This window comes from Mus caroli, chromosome X (genome assembly GCF_900094665.2).
Source record: "Mus caroli chromosome X, CAROLI_EIJ_v1.1, whole genome shotgun sequence".
Classification (NCBI taxonomy): domain Eukaryota; kingdom Metazoa; phylum Chordata; class Mammalia; order Rodentia; family Muridae; genus Mus; species Mus caroli.
The window spans coordinates 125,813,142-125,836,879 of record NC_034589.1 but is presented as its reverse complement, the minus strand read 5'-3'; the positions used below and the strand labels follow the sequence as shown (position 1 = coordinate 125,836,879).

Below are 23,738 nucleotides of genomic sequence, written 5' to 3'. Positions count from 1 at the left end.
GGGTGGGTATGGGGGACTTTTGGTATAGCATTGGAAATGTAAATGAGCTAAATACCTAATAAAAAATGGAAAAAAACAATTGAATAATTCATTGTAAAAATGGCAATTTCAGTATGTTTAATTATTTCACTGACATTTTCAGATATTGAAAATACAAATTTCTACAATATTTTGTTCAAAAAAAAATAAAAAAATAAATTAAATGTTTTTTTTTAAATTAAGAAAATGTGTCATGTAATACTAACTTGTATTTGAAAAACAAAAAGGAAATATATCCCCCAAACAAGAGAAAATAGTGACAATGCTCAAATTAACAAGGTTTAATTAATATCAAATCACTAGTGTTCTTCACACCATGTGTATAGAAACAAGAAAATGAGGACTAGCAGGGAAGACAGAAACGGAAACCTACCTGTAAGGCAGAATGGCATATAAGGTAAATAAATGTAAAGTGGACATTTTAGCAGTATCTGGAAGAAATACACCCTAATATAAATCAGGGTCACCTTAAAGTAAAGTAGACCAGAACTTCAGAAGTACCTGCATGTGAGCTATAACCAGAATGGAATGAAGTCTTTACTGATTTTTAACAAACAGGCCAAATGACAGTGTGGAAAGGTCTTCAGTTTAATGAAATGTGCCTTGGTTGTTTTTGTGAGACTCTAAAAACCAGTGCAAAAGGCAGACTCTGGTATTGTTTACCACTCATCCACTGGCGCTTAACACAATGTCTGACATTTAGTAGGTGTTCCACAAGTATTGCTCAATAAATAAGGAAGCAACATCTGTGTTTGCCTTTGGAGAATGAGAACAGTCATGGCCTTCCTAGAATAATCTAATCACAGAGTCAAATCCAAGGAGTGATGACTTTTGCTGTTTTGTGCAGACATAAGGTTCTGTAGCCCAGACAGGTCCTGAACTCAAGACAGTATGTGACTTGTATCAATTTCCCTGCCCCAGCCTCCCAAGTATAGGATTACAAACGTGTGTGTGTTTGTGTGTGTGTGTTTGATTATGAAGTAGTCTCCAGGTCCAACAAACATTCCAGGGAACAGGAGTATCTTCAGGAAAATATACTAGAAACTTCATAGGACAAATGTATAGTGGATTTGTTGGGTTGAACATGAAATAAAGAAATGCACAGAAGCTAAACTAGGGAAACAGAGTGGCAACAGGCAGATGATGGACCTAGCCACCTCCTGTGTTTTCTGGACTTTGTTCTGCCTCTTGATGTCAGTCACCTGCTCCTGGATCAGTGGATCAGTAGCATTCGACCACCTGCGGATTTGTTTAAGAGTGGCGTGGCTCCTTCCACAGACTCACTGAATCAGCACTGGCATTTTACAAAGAGCAAACAGTTTTAGTGAACATTGAACCAGAAGGGATGGAACAAAGAAGGCTCCAAATAGCATGTACTCTAATTATGGGATTGGCCTTTTCTGCATTAGAATCGCCTGAAGCTTTGAACAGGAAAGTTCTCTTCTGTGTGCACTATAGCACTGTTGGGCTCAAGAAATGAAAATAACCCAAGTGTCTATCAGTGAACGAATAAAGAAAGTGAAGTACACACACATGACAGGACACTATATAACCACAAAAGAATGAAATCCTGTCATTTGCAGCAGCAAATAGAACACAATGTCAAGAGAAATAGATCCAAGCACAGAAAGACAGGTATCACAAGGTCTCATGAGCTGGATGTGGAATTTAATGTTTAATAGGATGATTGTACTAGATAGAAGTGGGAAAAAGTTGGAGGCACAGCATGCCAAAGATTTGATCAAAGAACTAAGTTAGATAGGAATAAATCCTGGTATGCTATTGCTCAGTAGGATTACTACAGAGAATAATATTTTGTACATTCCAGAAAGGTAGAAAAAAAGGACTTGGTATTCACCATAAAAATGTTTGATTCATATATATTTACCCCAATTTAAATATTTAATAATGTACACAGATATCAAATCATAACAAGGTACTCTAAATATATACAATTTTATCTGTAAATTTCAATTAAATTTGGGGATGTAGCTCAGCTGGTATAGTACTTGCTTAGCATGCATGAAGCCCTGAGTTCACTCTGCAGCATTCAGGAAGTAGGGGCAGGAGTTCAAGGCCAACTGGGACTCCTTGAGACCCTTTCTCAAATAAAAAATATAAAATAAAATATGGTGTACAATGCTGGAAAGGCTTGAGTAACAAAGTAAATGACATAGTACTGAACCACAATCCAACATTAAAGGAACCAGGAGCTCAGTCGATGGTTCAGTGAGTAAAGTGTGAGCATTAAGGCCTGAGTTTAGGTCCCCAGTGCCCACAACAAAGTTGGGAGTGGTGGCATATGATTATAATCCTATGACTGGGGAGGGCAGATTCCTGGAACTTTCTGGCCAGTTGGTCTAGCTATAAAATGGAACTCCAGGTTGAGTGAGAGGCCCTACTTCTAAAAATAAGGTGGACCCTGGCACTGAGAAGGTGGAGACAGGCAGATCTCCCTGAGTTTGAGGCCAACCAGGTCTACTTTGGGGGTTCCAGGCCAGCCAGGGCCATAAGGTGAAACATTGCCTCAAAATAAAGAAACAAGAACAAGGTGGGCAAAGGAGAGCCTAGCATCAACTTGTGCCGTCCACGTGTGTATGCATTAGCACATGTACCTTGCTGACTCACATGTATGAACACACATGCAGATACTCTATTACACACACACACACACACAAACACAGGAGAGGGGAGGAACCACTATAGCTCTCTAGCTGCCCTAGAGCTCACTCAAGTGCTGGGATTAAAGGAACCACTCTGCCCAGCATTGTGGAAGGTTTTTAGATCCTGTGCTTTCCAAAACAAAAAAGCCACATGAGGCTATTGGACTCTGGAAATATTTTTCAATTCATTTACACAGTCACATATGTCTGGTGCCTACGAGAAGGACACTACAGCTATGCAGTACCTTAAAAAAAGAAACACACACATGCATGTTTTACTTCGTATTTAACTCACATTTATTAAAAACAAAAGGTTACAGACTGCAAGAATGACTGCCTTCTTCATTAAACAAGCTTAATTAATCTACCGTTGACTAATAAATGAACATATTTACTCACACAAAACATTTTGAGAATAAGTCCTGCCAATCTATGAAAGTAAAAAACAAAAACAAAAACCAAAAAACAGCTAAGATTTTTCCAAAGAAGAATCACTGATGTCCCTCTAGCGGCAAAACCAAAATTGGTGATCAAAAAACCCCAAAGCCCAAGAAAAACAAAAAACAAAAGAAAGAAAGAAAAAACCCAAAACAAAAAAACAACCCTACACACAAAACCCAGAACAGCACCTGAATCTATACATACAACCAATCATAGACATTCCATTTCTGGAAACTTAACTTTAAAAGATTCTACAGCAGAATCTTTTAAGGAAAATACATCATTTCTGTCAACAAAACTTTGACCTAATTTTCACTTACTGTGTGAATGATAATCTCTCTAGAAATCTGATCTCTTCAGAAAGTTAGTTTTGCTCATGACTTCTGGGAAACTGAGACCCTCACAAAACAAGTTTATAAAGTCTAATCAAACTGTGAACCAAAGAAAACGGCAATTCTCTGTTAGTAGTAATTATTCTGGGATGAAACTTTGAAAGAAGCTGATTTTGAGTATAAAGTTATAAGGAGCAGTGAAAGAGATGGACTCAGTATAGTATGAGTACCAAAATTCTTAATAACTAAAGTGACTCCTAATTCTGACACTAGGTTCAAAAAGCAGCTCCATCACATAGCCAGCTTACGTTACAACCACCCAAACTCATTTAGATATACCTGCTAAAATATTTTCATGTGCAAAAAGAAACTCAAAATAGAAACCAATTGTATTATAACTATTGGTATCCCCTCACACAGCTTCAAGAAAAACCAGCCAGGTTTTATATACACTGTAGGGAATTAGAGAATGTACAGGGGACTGTCGTATATACAAAAGTGCAGTAATTCAGAATACGTTTCACAGGAATACAGGAAAAAAGTCCTGGTTGACAATCTGATACTTTACAGTATCTAAGACTACTTGTAGATCCTCCAAACCAGTCAACTTCCTACTTGCTTTGGTTATATTGATTCTACAGAACTACTTTTTGAAAAGAAGGGGAGCAGAAAGTCCCACAATTTGCAACTCTTAACCATCTATGAGGTGTTTTATGTGTATTTGTGATTATTATTAACTTCTTTTGGTAACAGTACTATTAAATTGCCAACACAAAGATTTATGTATTTTTTAAATCTAAACAGGAAAACAGGAAATTAAATTCACCTACTACAGGAAGAGACACTATCAGCCCCATTTTCCAAAAGCCTTGAAATCTCAACGTAAACGAACACAAGAGATCAGCTTCAATTTAAACAAGCAACTGCACAGAACAAGCCATGGCTGTCCTTCTGAACAATTCAGCTAACTTAAGTGTGTACCTGTCATCGGCACACGGTAATTCCACATTTACATTGACATAGTCAAAACGGATATTCATTAATTAAGCAATTCTTCCCTTTTCCATCCCATCCATTCCCACAAAAAAGAACACAGATTTCCACAAGTTCCATTCACCACCAAGATGTAATTGAAGAAAGCTGACAATAGAGAAAAATTACTACATATTGACATCAGAAAAGATCACACTGGTTTTTCTGAGTTTGGCAATGAATGTCAAATTAAAATGCAATTTGCCATTGTCTGGTTTAAGCTAAAATATCAATAACCTCAATTCAAAAAATATTTGGGCAGTGAGCTGCAAGCAAATCTTTGTATTTAAGAAATGGAAATTTAATTGTAGTGATCTTGAGCTATGCTGTGCAGCTTCCTCATTCTTAACAGCCAGTTACAGGAATTGCCAGAGTTCCTTTTAAGTCTCATAGAGAACATAAATTATTTTTCAGAGACCAAATTCAAATGTTTCAAGGACTATCTTCCAAATTATATACTGACAGAAATGCCTAGCTCAAAATGCCTCAAAGGCTTCTTACCTAATAACGTTCAAATCTGAGATAAATTTTACCAAACTTAAATCTACTGCAAAGCTATCATTATTAGATTTTTGCTCAATGATTTATTTCCTAATAGTCTCTTTAAATATGGAATTTATCTCTAATTTAAATAAGTCAAATGCCAGTGCATTCAACATCAATACTACTATTGAACACAAACGAACTATACTATCAGCAACCCAAACTAACTTTACCCTCCATCAATTCCCGAGAATTCTTGAAGACAGTACAAAGAGGTAATTTGTTAAACCAAGCAGAATAGGGTGCCCCAACGATTACAAAACGAATCCGAAGAATCCTTAAAGTTAACAGAAGAAACACCTTTCTATATAATCTTGGCTCTTCAAGTGTTTCTGTACAGACCCTAAACATTTTCTTTCCTGATAAAACTCAGGTTTTATCAGTTTAAAAAGATATATTCCCCAGGCACGTCTGGGTCCCCAAAACCCAGGAAGCTAAGGAGAAAGATCACAAGTTCCAGATCAGCCTGGGCAACAAGTTCAAGGCTAGCCTAGAACGTATAGGGAGACCTTGTTCCAAAAAGAAAAACGAAATAAAAGAGTATCCTTGACTCAGATATTTTTTCAGTGGGAAAAATATATTAAGCAAAATTTATGTAAGTGCAAGGCCCTTCATTAATCTGGTGGATCAAAACTAGTTTTAAGCAAATGAGTCCAAGATCTGAAGGTATTTATTTTGTTTTATACCTATTACTACTGATTGATAAGTTTTACTAATATCCAAACACCATGAGCATTATATGAACCAAATGATAACATTCTGATTATTTGATTTTGAGAAAGCCTTATATAGATGCAAATGGCAACGTTCACCACCATTAAGGCACATGAGGCTACAGAGAAGCCATGAACAAAAAAAGCCTGCTAAGAGAACCTAAATCAAAAAGACTGCTATAGAGTTTATGTTGTAACATTTTTGGCTTAAATATAAAGATATATAATAAATTTTACAATGTTTAAAGCTCATCAGAATCAGGATACCTTTATACAATAGTTTTATATAATTTTTCCTTTTTGAGGGAATTTACCACTTTTTAAAACCTAGGGAAAAATGAGATATCTACCCACTCTATAGGTCATTTTTTTTTTTTTATAAATCAGCTTCTGGGACTTAATTCAGAAATGTCTAACTTACCCAAACAACAGAGGAAGTCAACTAAACTGTCACTATCTATCAAAGAATGAAGAAAAAGTGTCATTTGACTTTAAGTACTTGGAAAGATAGAATAAACTAGCCCTTTACAACTTATGACATTCTAAAACAACACCTTCCTTTAAACATTTGCAAAACTGTATAAAAATACATGCCATTTTGCTTAATTCATTGTTCACGCTTTTAAAAGCTGTAATAAGGACTGACACACTCTTACAAGATCTCTAATAAAATGTCTCTGGATAAATCTATGAAAAGGAGACTTATTCACTCCACTGTCAGTTGTGGACAGAAGATAACCAACACTGGAACAAAATCTGGACTTCTATTCTTCCATTTATTTATCCATACATATTTATACTTCCATCATCTACACCCACCATTTTTTTGCTCCCCTTTTCACCAGAGCCTTTCCTCTTCCCACACAGTATCCTATTCTAGTTTCATGTGTTTCATTTTATTAAATCTAGATTCCACTTGTACAAAAAATGCAATGTTTGTGTTTCTGAATCTGCCTTGCTTTGCTTAACATGATCTCTGTCTAGTTCCATCTCTTTTCTTGCAAGTGACATAATTCCTGTCTTCATTATGGCTGAATACAGCTCTGCTATGTATCTATGTTACATTTTATTTATCTATCCACCTGCTGATGGGTATTCATTTATTGGCTATTGGGAGCAGTACTGTAATAGACATGGAAGGGCACACACAAATCCCTGTCATATGCTGAGTTCGTTTACTTTCAGCATATACCAAAGGATGATATAGCTCCATCATAAGATACTTCCACTTGTAATTTATTTTTTAAAAAGAACTCCCATACAGGTATCCACTGCTACAGACAGTTTGTACTATCGCTAGCAGTACATACAGATTCCTTCTATCCTCTCTTCTCACCAGTATTTTTTTTGCTTTTCTTGATGACAGATAGCCATTGTTACTGGAGTAGAACCGACTCAACACTTTTGATCTGCATTTCCCTGATTTTTCCTTTTAATTAACTGATTAGGTAGGTTTTCCACTGAAAAGGGAAAAAAAGATGCTGACTTGAAGTTGTTTTAAATATACCTCGTGGAGATACCAGATTTAATAAATTACTACCTATTTCAACAATTCTCTCTGGATTATCTACATGAAACATCCTAACAGATAACAGAGCACTGATAACAAAGGCTCAAAGAGACTTTTGCCCTTTTGCGATAGTTTGTTTTGGAGGGAAGGAGAAAGATTTTAATCTCTCTCTCTCTCTCTCTTCCTCTCTCTCTCTCTCTCTTAGATCATAAACAACTCTAGGAGTCCCACATTTTTTTTTAAATGAAAGCAGTATTTTCAAACTCCACCAAATCGACACTTTACATTCCAGTTCTAACATATAGAGTGAATCTGGACTTACAGAAAATTTCATGTCATACTTCTATAAATACTCAAACCTTTATAGACATTTAAAATCTGCCCATGGCACTTTGGTAAACTTACTCAATGGTGACTTAAGTTAAATCTATGTTAAGAAGACTTGGTGATTTTTGGGAGAATAGAGACACTAGTCTTAAGTTACATCCTGAACCAGTTTTGGATTTTCTTTTACTGAGCATCAACAAACAAATAGTTTGCAAGTGGGTGATGGATAAATGTTGCCCTGTATCTCAATGTGGCCCACCTTCCGTAGAGAATAGGAAGAACATGCAGATTATTTCCTCTGTGGGATTTTGCTATGACTAAGGGAAGGCAGACAGTTTAGATGTATTTGCTTCTCTTCTTTTTCTATTTCTGTACTTAAAGGGAAAACTGCGTACATTCTTTATTAAGTATTCTAGGATCTGACCCCAAAATCTCTTTGGTCCCTTTAAACTAAGATGGAGTACCAAAGGAGGTAGGAGGAAAGTCAGAAATACTACTGTAACTGAAAGCACACATATTCACGCTTTTATCTTCGTAGCATTTTAAATTCTGATCTTAGTAGGCATTCAAAAGTTACAGCCCGACCACAGGCCTCAGCAATGCTGCAAGGTACTAATTTTTACCCTCAGTTTCAATTCTATAACCTTCAAAGAAACAAAATAAAATTTAAAAAATTTTAAATGTATAGAAAATTTTAGTAGCACTATGTAGCCTAGGCTTGCTTTGAACTTACAAATCCTCACCTCAGCCTCCAGAACACTAGGATTAAAGGTGTCTGTCAACATACCAGGACTAAAACTTCACTTTTTAATTCGGTAAAATTTAAGCCCTTACAGCAACTAAAAATTAAGAATTTTAAGTTGTTAATCTCTTTGAAGAACTAAAGTTAAATGATGTTGAAACTCTATTAACCTCTGAACTCTGTGGCCTTTTCAAAAGATTGTAGTTTGCTTCTGAGATGCAAGAGTAAAAGTGAAAATCATGAAAGTCAGAAAACAAATTGATTGTCAGTAGTCTCAGTTTGTATCTTCTCTAGCCCAAGCCAATGCTCAAAGACACATACAAGAAAAGGTCATGGTAACGAATTCTTTGAAAACATGATTTCAAAAACTCCATGATTTCACATTTAGACTTAAGAGTCCTACTAGGCACCAACAAAGGTGTTTTCTATAGCATACTGCTTTATATACCCACAGCAGTCTCTAAAGTTTGTTGCACTCCAAGTGGTCTGTCAGTTAATTTGAAACATCAACCTGTCCACACGTCAAACATATAAAATTGAGATATACTACATTAAAAATTTTTGATAGAGAGGAACAGATAAACGTTCTAGTTTGGAGATTCTTTGACAGCCTTAACGTTAAGGCTACAACAGGAAAGTTTGATTGGTATCATTGCCTAACTGGAATCTCCACTTGAAACTTAGTCAACACAACGTTAAGTCTAAAATTTCACTAACGTAGCATTACTTCTCAGTAGTAGCGGAAATGATTCTCACTTGACATAAAGTAGAAAAAAACAAAGCAACTCACATCTAATTGGAAAAAGATTAGGGCCCTTTTTTATACCTGTGCATTCATAATTCGTGAAAAGAGAACTAAACCTAATGAAGGCACTATTGTAAACAGCAATGCATACCTTGTGTGCACCCTCACCTCGAAACAGCTTTGCCCCTAGGAACTAAGAATTATACCATGGCCCCTTTGAAAAAGCAAACTTAAAAAATCTTACCCTTAAGAAGACAACTGAATTACGGGCCCTAAATGTAGACCGACAAAATGAACTCCTTGATGTCAGTACTCTGAAGTTTCCCAAACTGTAAATATAGCAGTCTTTGAAAAGCCTACTTAATCACCATAAAGTTAAAGTAGTTAAGACATTTACCAGTGGTCCTTAAATGAGAATGTGCATGAGAATAATCTGGCGTTAGTTAAACCACAGTGCTGCTCCAAATCCACACTGCCTGTGGCTCTGGAATGGGGCCCAAACACAATTCTAAGGTCTTTTCAGGATGCTGAGAGCTGAGGGTGCTGGGGCTACTCTCTGAAAACCACTGGCCTAAATTATTAATGGTACATCAGCACAACCCTAACCAAAAGTTTGGTCAAGATGAATGTAAACTAATGAAGAGAGAATAACGCTTCAAAGGAACACTGATGGATTCACCCTATTACATCAAAACATCAACATCTGCTTCATGGTCTTCCTCAGTCACTTTCAAGGAGAGCACCTCTTCATTGAGGAAGAGCCCACTGAGCCTCTCCTTCCGCGCCTGCCTCTGCTCCTTCAGCTGCCTCTTGCGGAAGGCCTTCTGCTGGAGCTTTCGCTGCTTGGATCGCTTCTGTTAAAGAGAGAGATAAAAGGTCAGGAAAGTTTAGACACTGCTGTATGCAGCCCAGGGTTGGTGGATCTAATTCTCTACTTTTGAAATATTAAGTTGTTCAAATTTCTCTACAGAAACTGGTGGTTCTAAAACCAATAAGTAAGCCACTGGCTTAAATGTTAAAAAAAAAAAAAACCCAAAACTTTAAGATTCTATTTTTGTGGCATTTCACTGGTGACCCTTTTGGCTAGGAAGAGCTAGTATAATTTAATCATTTGGGCTAGCTACGGATAACAAGATACTCTGAAAAATTGTATTTTTAAGTCAAAATAGGGTGTACTGGTATCAACACAGCAAAAATAAACTACTAGATACAAAACTGAATATAAAATGCAGAAAACATTGCCTAAATCCCTAATGCTTATCTTTTAAGGTACATTTTACCCCCAGAGGACTAAAAAGTTTCCAGTCGCTGTGAAAAAAATCATGCCTTCATATTAGGCAAATGCTATCTTAAAAGCCTGTTAGGAACCCAGTGGATATTCAACCCTCATCACTAGTAAACCAAAACCAAAAGAGAGCTGCCACATATCCAGTGACATTCCTTGGCAAATAATAAGGGATGCCTTTGTTTCTTCCACTTTGACAAAAACAAAACAAAACAAAAATAAACAAACAAAATGAAGCAAAATGGGGAAGGAATCATGGTGTATCTTCTGATCACTAATGGGTCCCCAAAGAAATTCTCCTTTCATGTTTAAATTGCTCTAGTGTGTGCCACTGCAAGGAACCCGACATACTCCCATGCTAAGCCACATAACCAATCCATGTACACTTCAACTTTCTTTTACAAGTGCTCAACAAATAAGTTTCAACTATGGAAGAAGAGAACAGAATTATGGAAAGTCTTATTATAGTTTTTGATTAGTCGAGGAGCAGTTAAGGTTGAAACACCAAGAAAACACTAAGCACACACACACACACACACACACACATACACCCAAAGACCTATACAACAGTTTTAGGATCTAATTGACAGTAACATCAGCAACATAGTGAGATTTGCTTAGTAGTGAGTTGCAATCTTATTTCCAATCTTGCTTAATGAAAATGAACATAAACACCAGAGATGGTTGAAGGCGACATGGTTGTGGGTTAAGAGTATTTGAAAGCCCTCGCTTAGAATGCTTTGCTCAACAGGACAGCATTCTACCTATCCAATCAAAACCAAAACCCACAGTGGACCAGACGACTCTTAGTTGCCAAAAAACTTAAGCAAAAGAGTACTAATGTTACTATGGAAAGGTAAAGTTGTGTATTAATTAGATATTTTACTTTTGAATCCCGAATCCGCTCTGCTGCACTTGCAGACAGGTTGCTGTCACTGTGTGCTCGACTCATGTTGGCACTGGAGTTTGAAGCAGAGTTTCCAACACTGGACCCACTGCTGCTTGCAGAACTGACCATGCTGGCACTGCTGCTGCTGGCACTGGCACTGGCACTGGCGCTGGCACCGCTCACTCCGCTGGTGCTTGCACAGCTGAAGTTGCTTCTCTTCCAGGCCTCCCTTGTAGGCCGCTGACGAAGGCTATGCTCCTTGATATAGTTTCTGACCTTGGGACACACAGGCAAGCACTGGTGAGTATTGAACCTTGATAGTCTACCCTCGAGATGATGGAGCATATGCCCAAAGTGCTTTACATGTCTAAAAGAGGGGGAATAAAAGGTCATAAGAAATACCTAAATATAGAAATAAATACCAAGTCAGGTACATTAATTCTGCCCGGCTTGCGCTTAATATTAGAGTCAAGTCCAGTCTGGGCTATAGACTGAGAATGTTTGAAAACAATTACCCAAGTTTCCTGGCTGGTTTTGTGTCAACTTGACACAGCTGAAGTTATTACAGAGAAAGGTGCTTCAGTTGAGAAAATGCCTCCATGAGATTCAGTTGTAAGGCATTTTCTCAGTTGGTGATCTGGGTGGGGGGTATCCCTGGGCTGGTAATCTTGGGTTCTATAAGCAAGCAAACCAGTAAGTAACATCCCTCCATGGCCTCTGCATCAGCTCTTGCTTCCTGACCTGCTTAGTTTCAATCCTGACTTCCTTTGGTGATGAACAGCATTATGGAAGTGTTAGCTGAATAAACCCTTTCCTCCCCAACTCACTTCTTGGTCATGATGTTTGTGCAGGAATAGAAACCCTGACTAAGATACCAAGAGATGAGCAGGAGAGGAACAGCACGAAGGAAGGGAAGAAAGAAGGTCTAGAAAAAAACCAGCAGTGTTTAAAACTCTAGCAAGCACATAGATCTATATTTTTAAAATATAAAATATTTATGTAGCAAATGCTATGGTTTTCAGAATTTGAATTTTAAGAACACTGAAGTGAAAACAACAAAAATAACACAGATGTGATTATACATTTTCACAGGCATCTACCGAAGATTTAAGTAATGATTCTGTCTCTAGCAAGTGTGAATTTCCCCCTTAATTTTAGTGAGGGCCACAATGGTACCCGACTTTAAATGCAACTCATCAACTTACCATACTAGAGAAAACTATCTGAAAGGTGGAAAAAAATATTACCGTTGTGAGAAATGAGAGAATTTTCACAAGTGCTAAACACAAGACAGCAAAAAGAGAGAATTGAAAAACATTCAGAGCATGTGCCAGAGCAAAGGTGTAGCAAAAATGTTATTTGGAAGTGATTGGAAATGCACATCTCAAAGCCCCTGCCCAGCCTCAGTTATTCCACCAGGGCTGTTGTTGAGTAGCACTGGAGGGTTTCCTGTAGGATCTCACACACTCTAGGCTGGCCTTGAAGTCCCTAACTAGTCGAGGAACTCACCATTCCAGCTCTGCATCCCAAGTGCTAGGATTACAGGTGTTTGTCCCCACTCCAGGTCGTAATTAGCACCTTGAGTCTGACAATTCATCTGTTTTAAACTGAGCACTAATCTGGCTGGACCTTTAAATGGTGAAATAAGTTTCAAGGTCTAGATAACTTAAAGTAGAGTCTAGATCTTCATTGGCCAGAAAGGTATTACTATTTGAGACACATAAAACATCTTAGAACCATATCCTCTCCAACTATTGTCATTTTTTTCTTGGCAGAACCAGGGGTTGAATTCAGGGTTCTGTGCACGCTATAGTGTACCACTGAACTACAATTCTTACCTCAGCATCATTTTCTTTCTAATGTTACATTTCACAGCAGTGATTCTGGCCTTGATAGCCTATGAATATACATATGATTACATAAGCCTACACTTTATAAGATGGTGGCATCGTCAGTAGATAAACAATCTATATTTACTTTACATACCTGCTTTAGTTTTTCATCTGTGAGACAGTTAAGTTCAATAATGAACTCACTGTCCGTAGGGGAGATCTGAGCAGAAGGATCAATGATTTTAATAATGTCAAGTTGCTCCCGGAGGCCCATCTCAGTACTGACTTTACGGCTCAGATACTCAATATATTCCACCTATGTGAAGAAGAAGTACAACAAACAATGCCAGTGTTAAAACCTGACCTTTGCTATGTGAATTGTGACACATTATAGACATTAGAAGAATTGTTTTGCCCAGGGCTCCAATGAAGAACCAATGACTGTCTGAACAAGAAAGTTGAAACTCAATTGTAGACGTATTAACCAATTCACATAATTCAGTGGCTACAAAGAGAATAAAGGGGGCTTCACATCCTCTCTCGGAAAAGTTCTTTTCCGCATACACTTTGAATTAAGGACGTCAATATCCAAGACTGTCAACACGTTTACCTGCTCATCATTTGTCATCGCACTCCAAGCAAGCTCATCTAGATTCCGGTGCTTGTTTTTCTTTTTAGAAACCAGGCAAGGTGAACTTGGAATACTGGGTATGACGTCAGAAAGCACATCGCTTCCACTGGCAATGTCACTGCCTGGTAACTTATAAAAGAAAGAAAGGCAAGGGTTAAGAAAATTAAACATGGAAAACTGCATTTTAAATATGGTAACACATTTCATACATCAATTAAATGTTACTTCAACCAGGCATGGTTGGTGCACATGCCTGTAATACTCAGAAAGTAGAGTGAGGATGACCAGCAGTCTACGGCACACTACTAGACAGAGTTAAACAGCCAGCCTCAGGTCACCCTCAGTTATAGAAGATCATGTGTCAAAAATAAAATAAAATTTACTTCAATACAAGACTAAGGGCAAATAAAATCTAATCAGACGCCCTTTCAGGTAAGGCGAATTCTGGCCCATACAAAACACCAATTTTAGACAAAAACACCAACGTCAGCATATTCTCTTTGAAGCTTTCCCATGAAAATGTACTTTCTAAAAAACATCAATCATAACTAAGAATCTCTAAAATACTTATCTAAGTTTCAATGACCACTAAGGTCTTTAATCTAGAGCTGCAGTATTATCAGGCCATAGAAGATGAATAAGCAGGAGTTAGTGATCTCTATTACAGGAGACCCGAATGATCTGCCACTTATGAGCGTTATTTAAGACATAGAATTCCATGAATTCCTCTCCAGTGCACAGTAACAATATAAGAACAACTGAAGTCATTTAAAATGTGCTGTTTATATTTATTTGCTTTATATTTAAAGCAAACACTCAAAACAGAAATACTAGAAAAGGAAATGAGAAAATAGAAGACAATGTATAGACAAAGAAGGAAAAATACTTCATCTAAAACACAGAAAAATAAGATCAAATCAGAAAGTGAGAGATATCAAGAATATATTGCCTCTAAAAAAAAGAGTGGTTTACACAGCTTTATTAATGTATACTTAATAAACAAAACTACACAATTAATGTATAATTTGATATATTTGAATATGTACATACATACACTCATGAAACTAAGACAGTCACATCAAGGTGATAGGCACATAAATATCTTCTAAAAATTGTTTATGTAAATGTAGTATTTTTAAGATACACATCAAGAAAGGGGTAAAATCTCTTCTAAGCAATTTTCATGATGACAAGCTACACCAACTTTCTTTTTTGGTTCTCTAGAATTTGCAACTATATTTTACTTGATGATTTCAAAGCTTTGCAAATTTCCAAAACAAGCAGAGTTTTAGTACTAAACACCATTGCTTTCGTATGCATTTGAATTCTAATATATACCTAGCAATGTAATAGGTATGGCGATTCAACAGAATGGAAATCACGATCGTTACATGAAAATGTTATACTTTGGAAGGTAACACAGTACCATCCATGTATAACTGCACAACGTAGCATGTGCCAGATGTTAAGAACAGAGAGAGTGGGTGGGTTGGGGAGCAGGGGCGGGGAGGGTATAGGGGATTTTCGGAGAGGAAACTAGGAAAGGGGACAGCATTCGAAATGTAAATGAAGAAAACATCTAATCAAAAAATAAATCAGGAAAAACAAAACAAAACAACCAGAAAGAGGCTGATTCTTGGGGCTCACTGGCGAGCCAGACTGTTGTTTAAGTGAGGAATTTCAGGTCAATAAGGGACCCTTTCTCAAAAGATGTAGACTGTCCTCTGAATTCTACCTCATGCCCCCACCCCACTCAAAGTAGCATGAAAACACACACACACACACACACACACACACACACACTACACTGAAAATACCCATACTTGAGCTGGAGAAATCGCTTGGTAATTGAAAACCCTTGTAGCTCTTGAGAGAGGATCTGGGTTCGATTCTTAGCACCTACATGATGATTCACAACCATCTGGAACTTCATTTCCAGGGGACCTGATGCTCTGACTTGTGTGGGCACCAAGCAAGTAAGAAACAGCATGGTAAACAGACTTCCATGCAAAACATTCATAAACATAAACTAAATAAATCTAAAAAAAATATAAAAAATACCTATATTTTCAAAATGTAAGAAAATTTTCTTTTAATTTCTGCAGACTATCTGTTTGGGGGGGTAAAGTTATATGATATGCACTTAATTTCACATCTTTGGTTTTGTTCATTGTGAAAGATGAGGTAGTATAAAAAAGTAATGAATAGTAGTTTTGGTGATTTTTTTCACGGGCAAGTTAAAAACACCCTATCATTCTTTCATTTATTTATTTATTTTGGAGACAAAAATCTCACACTGTGTGTCAGGCTATGTGGAGCTCTCGATATGTAGCCCAGCCTGCCTTGTTCCTCCTGCCTTAGCCTCCCAAGTACTGCAGGTACAGAGATGTGGTATCATACATGGTGACCTCATGTACGTTAATTTACTTTGAGTTAGACTCTTCAGAAAAAAAAAAAAGGTTGATGCCACCACTTCAAAGGAGACTCAGAAGCTTAGAAAACACAAGTGACGCTTGGTAAATGCACTGCCTTTTTCTATTCTTTGCCATGGTTTCTGATCACTACAATGGTAATAAAAGCTCTTATAGAATGTGTCCTATGATGCTAAATTGATTGGCTTATTTTTTTTTTTACAAGGCAGTGCTTAATGATGTCAGAAAGAAAGGAAAAGACATTTGGAAAAGAAAAATAATTTAGTAAAAGCACAGATTGCAAGAACACAGGATGAGGTTAATAAACAACACAAATAATAATAATAATAATAATACATCGGGAGTGATACAGCACACCTTTAATCCTGGCACTTGGGAGGCAGAGGCGTAGAGGCACAGTTGCAAGAAGACATGGTCTTCATAGGACAGTCAGTACTATGTACACAGATTCTGTCAATCGATAGACAGACAGACACCATAAATAAGAAAGAAGGAAGGAAAGAAAATCAGTGTTGAGGATGTGAACAATAGAAGAACTAGAAGCACTCCTGTGGCATGTAGGAATAGACAACACATTTTCTAAGTGACAGAACTAGATGAAACGAAGAACGAACCAAGATTGGAACTAGACATGAAGCTTTTGTTGTAATCTCACAAACACTCGGATACACATAAACAGGAAAAATGGATGGATGAGAAGGTTTTGAAGAAAGAAAATAATTTATAATTTGCTTAGAAACAGTCATTGCTCTCTACTGAGTGACTCCTGAGATTCCTGGAGATTCTGCTTCTAGGACTTAGCACAATGGACCATAACCCAAAAATATAAAAATAAACCTTCCTTAAGAAAAAAAAAATCTGCTGGGCAGTGGTGGACGACACCTTTAATCCCAGCACTGGGGAGGCAGAGGCAGGAGGATTTCTGAGTTCGAGGCCAGCCTGGTCTACAGCGTGAGCTCCAGGACAGCCAGGGCTACACAGAGAAACCCTGTCTCGGAAAACAAAAATTAAAAAATAAAAAAAAAAAGAAAGAAAGAAAGAAAGAAAAAAAATCTATTTGATAACTAAATGGTTACCAAGGAGTCAAATATTAAGACCATTGGAAAATATTTCACGATCACATAAGCCAAGAGTATTAACCAATTTTCCTAGCTTAACACACTTATTCCCACAAATAACGTTATCCAAAGAAATTCATATAAGTAGTGACCAAGTTCAAAACACAAGTACAGTGTTTTCAAATATGCCAGGCAATCGGGTCTTTAATGTAGTATTAAATAAGACTGCAATCTGCATATGGACAGCATGGAAATGGGGTGTGCAAATATTCTTTGAATAGACAACAGTCATTATTTTCTATGCTATAAGATTGCCACCAAGGCTAACATACTTTGTCCATCAAACCACTATAATTTGAAGTAACATCACAGATCAAGGACTCAGCATCAGATAATGGGTTACCATGGAATAACAAGGTCATTCAGGTGAAAATGTAGTCAATTGAACAATACAATACAACAAACAATACAGTAGCAGTTGTACAGTCCAATTAATTGTATTTGCTCCTATATATTAGGCCAGCAATTTCTCACTTTATAATCAATAGAGTATTTCAGAATAAAAAATGCTTAAAGAGTCCTATCCTATATTTCTGTAGACTATATTCAATATCTTTCTACCATCATCAGTAGCTGTGACACATGGAGGGAATTAAATCAAACCTCTGTCATATTTTCTGCAACATACAGCAGAATTCTGTGAGTAACCTCATTTCTGTAACAGCTGATGTGTAACTTCAGATTGCACTTCTAGATTTAAAGTGAGACAGAATTCCTCACCGTTTGCATTCTCTAAGCCTTCCTGCTCAACAACAGAGATGGTTTCTGAAACTATGACTAGTCAAATAGAGCTTTCCAAAGAATAGGTGAATCACTTATGTTAACTATAGTAGCACTAAAACATTTGCTCAAACGTTTAAATAGACGCAGATTTTAACCCTGTCAGTTGATGATGTTTAACCTCTAACTACAATGATTTTGCTCTGTTAATCATAACAATAAGCTGCAATCATCATCTTGCATGATTTATTTAACATTACTTAATACTTGATAATACTTAATATTAATTAATAATATCTCACAAACAGAAGGAAGCATTTCAAACTTCCTAACATATTTAAATGTTAAATATCCACTGAAACAGAATATCGATACTCCAACACAAGTAGGAAATCTGTCTGTAGAGATGGCTCAGCAACTTGCTCTTGCAAGTGGATTTCTGGGAAAAAAAAAAAAAAAAAACAGTAGCTACTCTAAAAGGCAAGCTCTGATTCTTTGGATGGAGTAGCATCTTAGCATTTTCAGTGTTTTAATCATTAAATATATAAGTAATAAGTCAGAAAATACTTCTCTCTAGAGAACATTTCATAGTATTGTCTCATTTGACATATAAAACCTTTCATCACCTACATAGCCCCTTTACGATTACATATATCCCTGGTATTAGATGGGCTACAGCTTGTGAAGTGCTTACCTTGTTCACAATTGCCTGCTTGCTTCTTTCTTTCTTTCTTTGATCTGTTGCGGGGGACAAGGTCTTACTATGTATTGCTGGCTGGTATGAAACTCACTGTGGAGAGCAGGCTAACCTTGAACTCACAGAGATCCACTTACCTACCTTCGTATCCTAAGTGCTGGGATTAAATACATGTGCCACTATGGCTAAGTCTTCCTAAGAGACCCGTATAATTCTAATAACTAAGCCTAACAGGCTGTGAATCTTTTGTGTTAAATTGTAAGGAATCAAGTTAAAGGCAAGCTCCTAGGCGCTCTTGTGAGAGAATTTCTTTATTGGATCCTTTGTTTGTTTGTTTTTTGTTTTTGTTTTTCGAGACAGGGTTTCTCTGTATAGCCCTGGCTGTCCTGGAACTCACTCTGTAGACCAGGCTGGCCTCGAACTCAGAAATCCGCCTGCCTCTGCCTCCCGAGTGCTGGGATTAAAGGTGTGTGCCACCACGCCCAGCTATTGGACCATTTAAAGTTGGAAGACCCACTCTAAATCTATATGACAGCCCAGATAAAAGAAAAATGTAAAAGCTTTCTCTTTACCCTCTGGACTTCACTTTTACTGGCAACTTTATTTGCTCTGTTCCGTTGCTGATATTAGAAGCCAGTTTTGGGCTTCCAACATGGGCTGGAGACTAGTGGCTCTCCACAAAATCTCCAGACCTGCAGAACTAGATTGAAACTACTGAGACATCAGCTTCATGAGGTTACAGCCTCCCCATTGTGAGGTGACTTATTGGGCTACCTAGACTACATCATGTAAGCCAATCTAATAAGTCTCCATTTAATATGTATTTATTCTATCAGTTCTGTTCTTCCAGAAAACCCTAACTAAAACATAGATACAAGAAAATTAGAGACCAGTGTCCTTTACAATTATAAATATAAATGTACAATTCCTTAACAAAATACTATAAAACTATACTCACAATCAATTTAAAGGGACTAAATACTACATAAACATTAGGGGTTGTTTCAGAAATATAAAGGTGATTAACCATGGAGAGCAATCACTGTATTATCAAGTCTATTAATGGATCAACTTTAATCATTCTATTAAGAAAATGAAGAAATCATCTAACATTTCAACAAACATAGGAAAAACATTTGACAGAACTACTTTCGTGATAAAAAAAAGATTGACTAAACTAGCAATAGAATGAAAACTGCTGTTTGATATACAGCTTTTACTGAAAATAAAACCATCTACTTTTATCATTATATTAAGTGGAAAAAGACTGAAAGTACTCTTCCTAAGAACAGGGATTAAAAAAGATAAGCTTTCCCCAGTGTTGTCACCTTTTTTACTTTTTTTCAGGTAGGAGGATACCTATGACCCCCTGTCTAGCCCAGGCTGGCTTCCAGCTGCCTCAGTGTCCTGAGTGATGGGCTTATAGGCATGCATCATCATTACTAGGCCACTTCAAAACTTTCATGATTAAAACACTTTAATGATCTGGGTAGAATGAACAAGCAAGAAATAAACAGGCTGGAAAGATCACTGATCACGTGATCTTAAATAATGGAAAACACAGATGACTCCACACAGGAGGGGAAACGCAAAGCTAACGAAGTTCAGCTTCAAGATACAAACTGTATTAAAAAGACTGCATTGTATATTGCTTTATACATAGCAGTGAGAAAGCGGAAAACGAAATTAAGAATACCAAGTTCAAAGCAAAATAAAGGACTTATAACAAATTGAACCAAAAATTTAAGATGTAGATACTGAAAACTGCAAAACATCATTGAAAAAAATGAATTAAAACAGTCCCACTTTCTTGAACTGGAATATTTAAATTAAGACAGTGACCTACAGGCTCAGTGTAATGTCTATTAAAATTTCAACTGCCCCATCTTGTAGAAATGGAAAAGGTGACTTGAAAATGTGTATGGAATTACAAGGGACTCCAAAATCCAACCAATCTTAATAAAGAGCAACAACACTGGTTGGGTGTTAAGATATAAGCCTCAAATCCCAGCAATTGGGAGGCAGAGGTAGGTGGATCTAGTTCAAAGCCAGCCTGATCTACATAGTGAGTTCTAGGCCAGCCAGGACTACATAGAGAGATCCTGTCTGAAAATCAAAAAACCAAAACAAAACAGAACAAAGAACAATAACATGGAAGAACACACACTTCCCAATTTCAAAACACACTATGAAACCACAATTAAAAGTGTTCTGCAAGCATAAGAACAGTGATTGACATTAAGCGAATAGAATTGTGAGTCCAAAATAAACAATAAACAAACACCATGCCATGAGAAACACAATAGACAAATGATGCTAAATTTTAAAAACCTGGAAATTGGGACTGAAAAGATGGCTCAGCAGTTAGAACACTGGCTGTTCTTCCAAAGGACTCAGGTTCAATTCCCAGCACCCACATGGCAGCTCACAACTGTCTCTAACTCCAATTCCAGGGATCAGACACCCTCACACAGACATACATTGCAGGCAAAACACTAATGCACATAAAATTTTTTTAAAAATCCTGAAAGTCAATATTCAGAGGAAGGAATTTGTATAATACACGGCATTTATTGAGAAACTACTAACATTACGCTCTATGGAAAAGACTGAAATCTTTCTTCTCCAATTAGGAAAAAAGATAGGCTTTTCCCAGTTTCACTTTTTGAAGCAGGGGGACCATATGCAAAAAAGAAATAAAGAAAAAAGAAAAAAATCAAAATTCATCAAAGACCTGCTTATAAGAACTAAATTTCTAAAACTCTAAGAAGAAACAGGTAAACAAATAAAGCCACTTTTAAAAATACGCTATCATAAACACAATAAAGAAAAACATGCATAGGACTTGTCTACATCGAAAATCATTTACCGCACATAGTAGTAGAAGCCTGAAAGACTAGAACTGAGTCAGGAAGGTCCTGAGGTGAAGGTCAGCCTGTGCTATGTAGAAAGATCCTGTCTAAATCAATAATTCTATCAAAGGGTATTATCAAATTAAGACACAAGTACGTGAAAAGACAGTCGATGAAAGGGAAATTTAATAAACTGTTTATTTAGTGAGAAAAATATAGAACAAGGATCTACAATTACTCAGACATCAGTAAAAATGGGCAAAGGATTTAGATAGGTTTTTCTCTAAAGAAAGTATATAAGAATGACAGAAGTAATGACAAGATGTTCAACATTAGTCATCAGAGAAATGTAAAGCAAAACCAAACCATCACACCACCTCGCTATGATGGGTGAAGTAAAAAGCATAAACATCAAGTATAGACGAAGGAGAAGCTGAAATCAGCTTCAGGAAGGAATATGAATGAACCTTGAAAAAGTGCAACAACTAAGAGGCCAGACACAAGAGCCATATATAATTATGTAAGCCCATTTATACACAAAGAAAGGCAAACTGAAAGTTGACAAAATAGTTCAGTCAGGCCCAATAACTTAGGTTTGCTCCCCGGGGATACACATCCTTAAAGAAGAGAACACACTTTTAACAAGTTGCACTGTGACCTCCGTGCACCTGTACACACACAAACACTAAATAAAAAATATTTTAAAGATAAATGTATAGAACAGATTGGTATTTTCCAGGTGATAAAGACAGAGAAGAAGTGGGACACTCTGTGTTTAACAGGTACAGTTTCTTTTGGGGGGTTACAGAAATACCCTGGAATTAGTGGTGATGCCCATACAAAATTGTGGCTATATTAATGAACATGAAATTATATGTTTTTACATTATTTTAATGGTGAATTTAATACTTTTTAAAGTTGAAAAATAAACGTTTACGCAAAGCATATTGACATCTATATGGAGCACAAAAGCTGAAATAACACAAAAATAAAAATGGAGATGGTGAACTATAGTTTTCTTCTGTAAAACCTCTTAATTCAGTATAGCATTCTTTTTTTCATTTGTTTTTAATTAATTAGTTTACATCCCAAACATTATTCCCCCATTCCCCACCTCATGGAGTCCTTCCCCCACATCCCCCGCTTCTCCTCCTCTGAGAGAGTGAGGCCCTCCCCTGGGTATCCCCCTATCCTGGCACATCAAGTCTCTGCAGGATTAGGCGTATCCTCTCCTACCACTCTATTGATAGCACATATATACACAAAACTGAAGCCAACTGAAAAATGTTATGATGGATGCAGCTCTGAAGAATGAGATATTACATTATCTGAAAAAAATTATACAGGCAACTATTGAATGAAATATGGTCCTATTTGTATATGAACATACACCTAGATCTGTAAAAGCATTTCATAGGGGTAACTGGAGTGGGACTGAGACTTCAAATTTATATCATCCTCTGTTATTTGACAGTTTCATAAAAAGATTTCAATCAAATAAATGCTATTGTGAGCCCCTTTTGAAAATACAAGTTCACATATGTAGATGACTTTCAAAATAGCAAGGATTCAAGTTTATGTGTTGAATAAAACATATGGTGTATGCAAGCGAAGCTTCTTTTAGTGTTATCTTCTTCTACAGTCACAAAGTGGACGATAGCACAATGAAGCGGCATTCTCTGATATACTATACTCATTATGATGCAGCCTTTACAAACAACTTGCCCTGAAGATACTTTACATATTATATATGCTGCAAGAAGAAAAAAAAATTACTGTGGGGAGAAAAACATCTACATACAAAAATATCAAATGACACACTACAGTATACTCCTGGTAAGAACCAAAAATTACATAACTATGGTAGAAATCGTTCATCATATTTAATATCTAACCTAATTCTGATATGTATCTTCTAAGCACATGAATGAGTGCTATCAATTATGAAGTATGGAGTAAAAACTTACATAGAAAATAGTGGTTACTTATTACATGAAAATCTACAAAAGGATAACTGTAGCATCAGAAGCCTGAAAGGCATATTGGCAAAAATACAGAATGCATAGTCCATCTACTTATTTCCTAACTGTACAATATGCTTTCAAAAAATATAAAAAGAAAACTTTAGTTCCTCATGACTCCAAGATGGCATCAGTCATACCACCAAAAGAGAAGGCGGCCGTGGATACTAAGCT

At 36.7% G+C, this 23,738-nt stretch overlaps 1 protein-coding gene and 1 pseudogene across 1 annotated transcript in view; both read right to left on the bottom strand.

Annotated features, from left to right (window-relative positions):
• The window catches only part of LOC110286393, a 20,565-nt pseudogene extending 16,050 nt beyond the window's left edge, over positions 1 to 4,515 (bottom strand).
• The window catches only part of Fam199x (family with sequence similarity 199, X-linked), a 34,040-nt gene continuing 13,277 nt past the window's right edge, over positions 2,976 to 23,738 (bottom strand). The window contains exons 3-6 of the mRNA XM_021153448.2: positions 13,704 to 13,853; positions 13,248 to 13,409; positions 11,259 to 11,537; positions 2,976 to 9,941 (exon numbers count right to left, since the gene is read on the bottom strand). Of these exons, the coding sequence (XP_021009107.1) occupies positions 9,771 to 9,941; positions 11,259 to 11,537; positions 13,248 to 13,409; positions 13,704 to 13,853 (762 nt within the window). The 3' untranslated portion in view covers positions 2,976 to 9,770. The remainder of the gene's footprint in view (positions 9,942 to 11,258; positions 11,538 to 13,247; positions 13,410 to 13,703; positions 13,854 to 23,738) is intronic.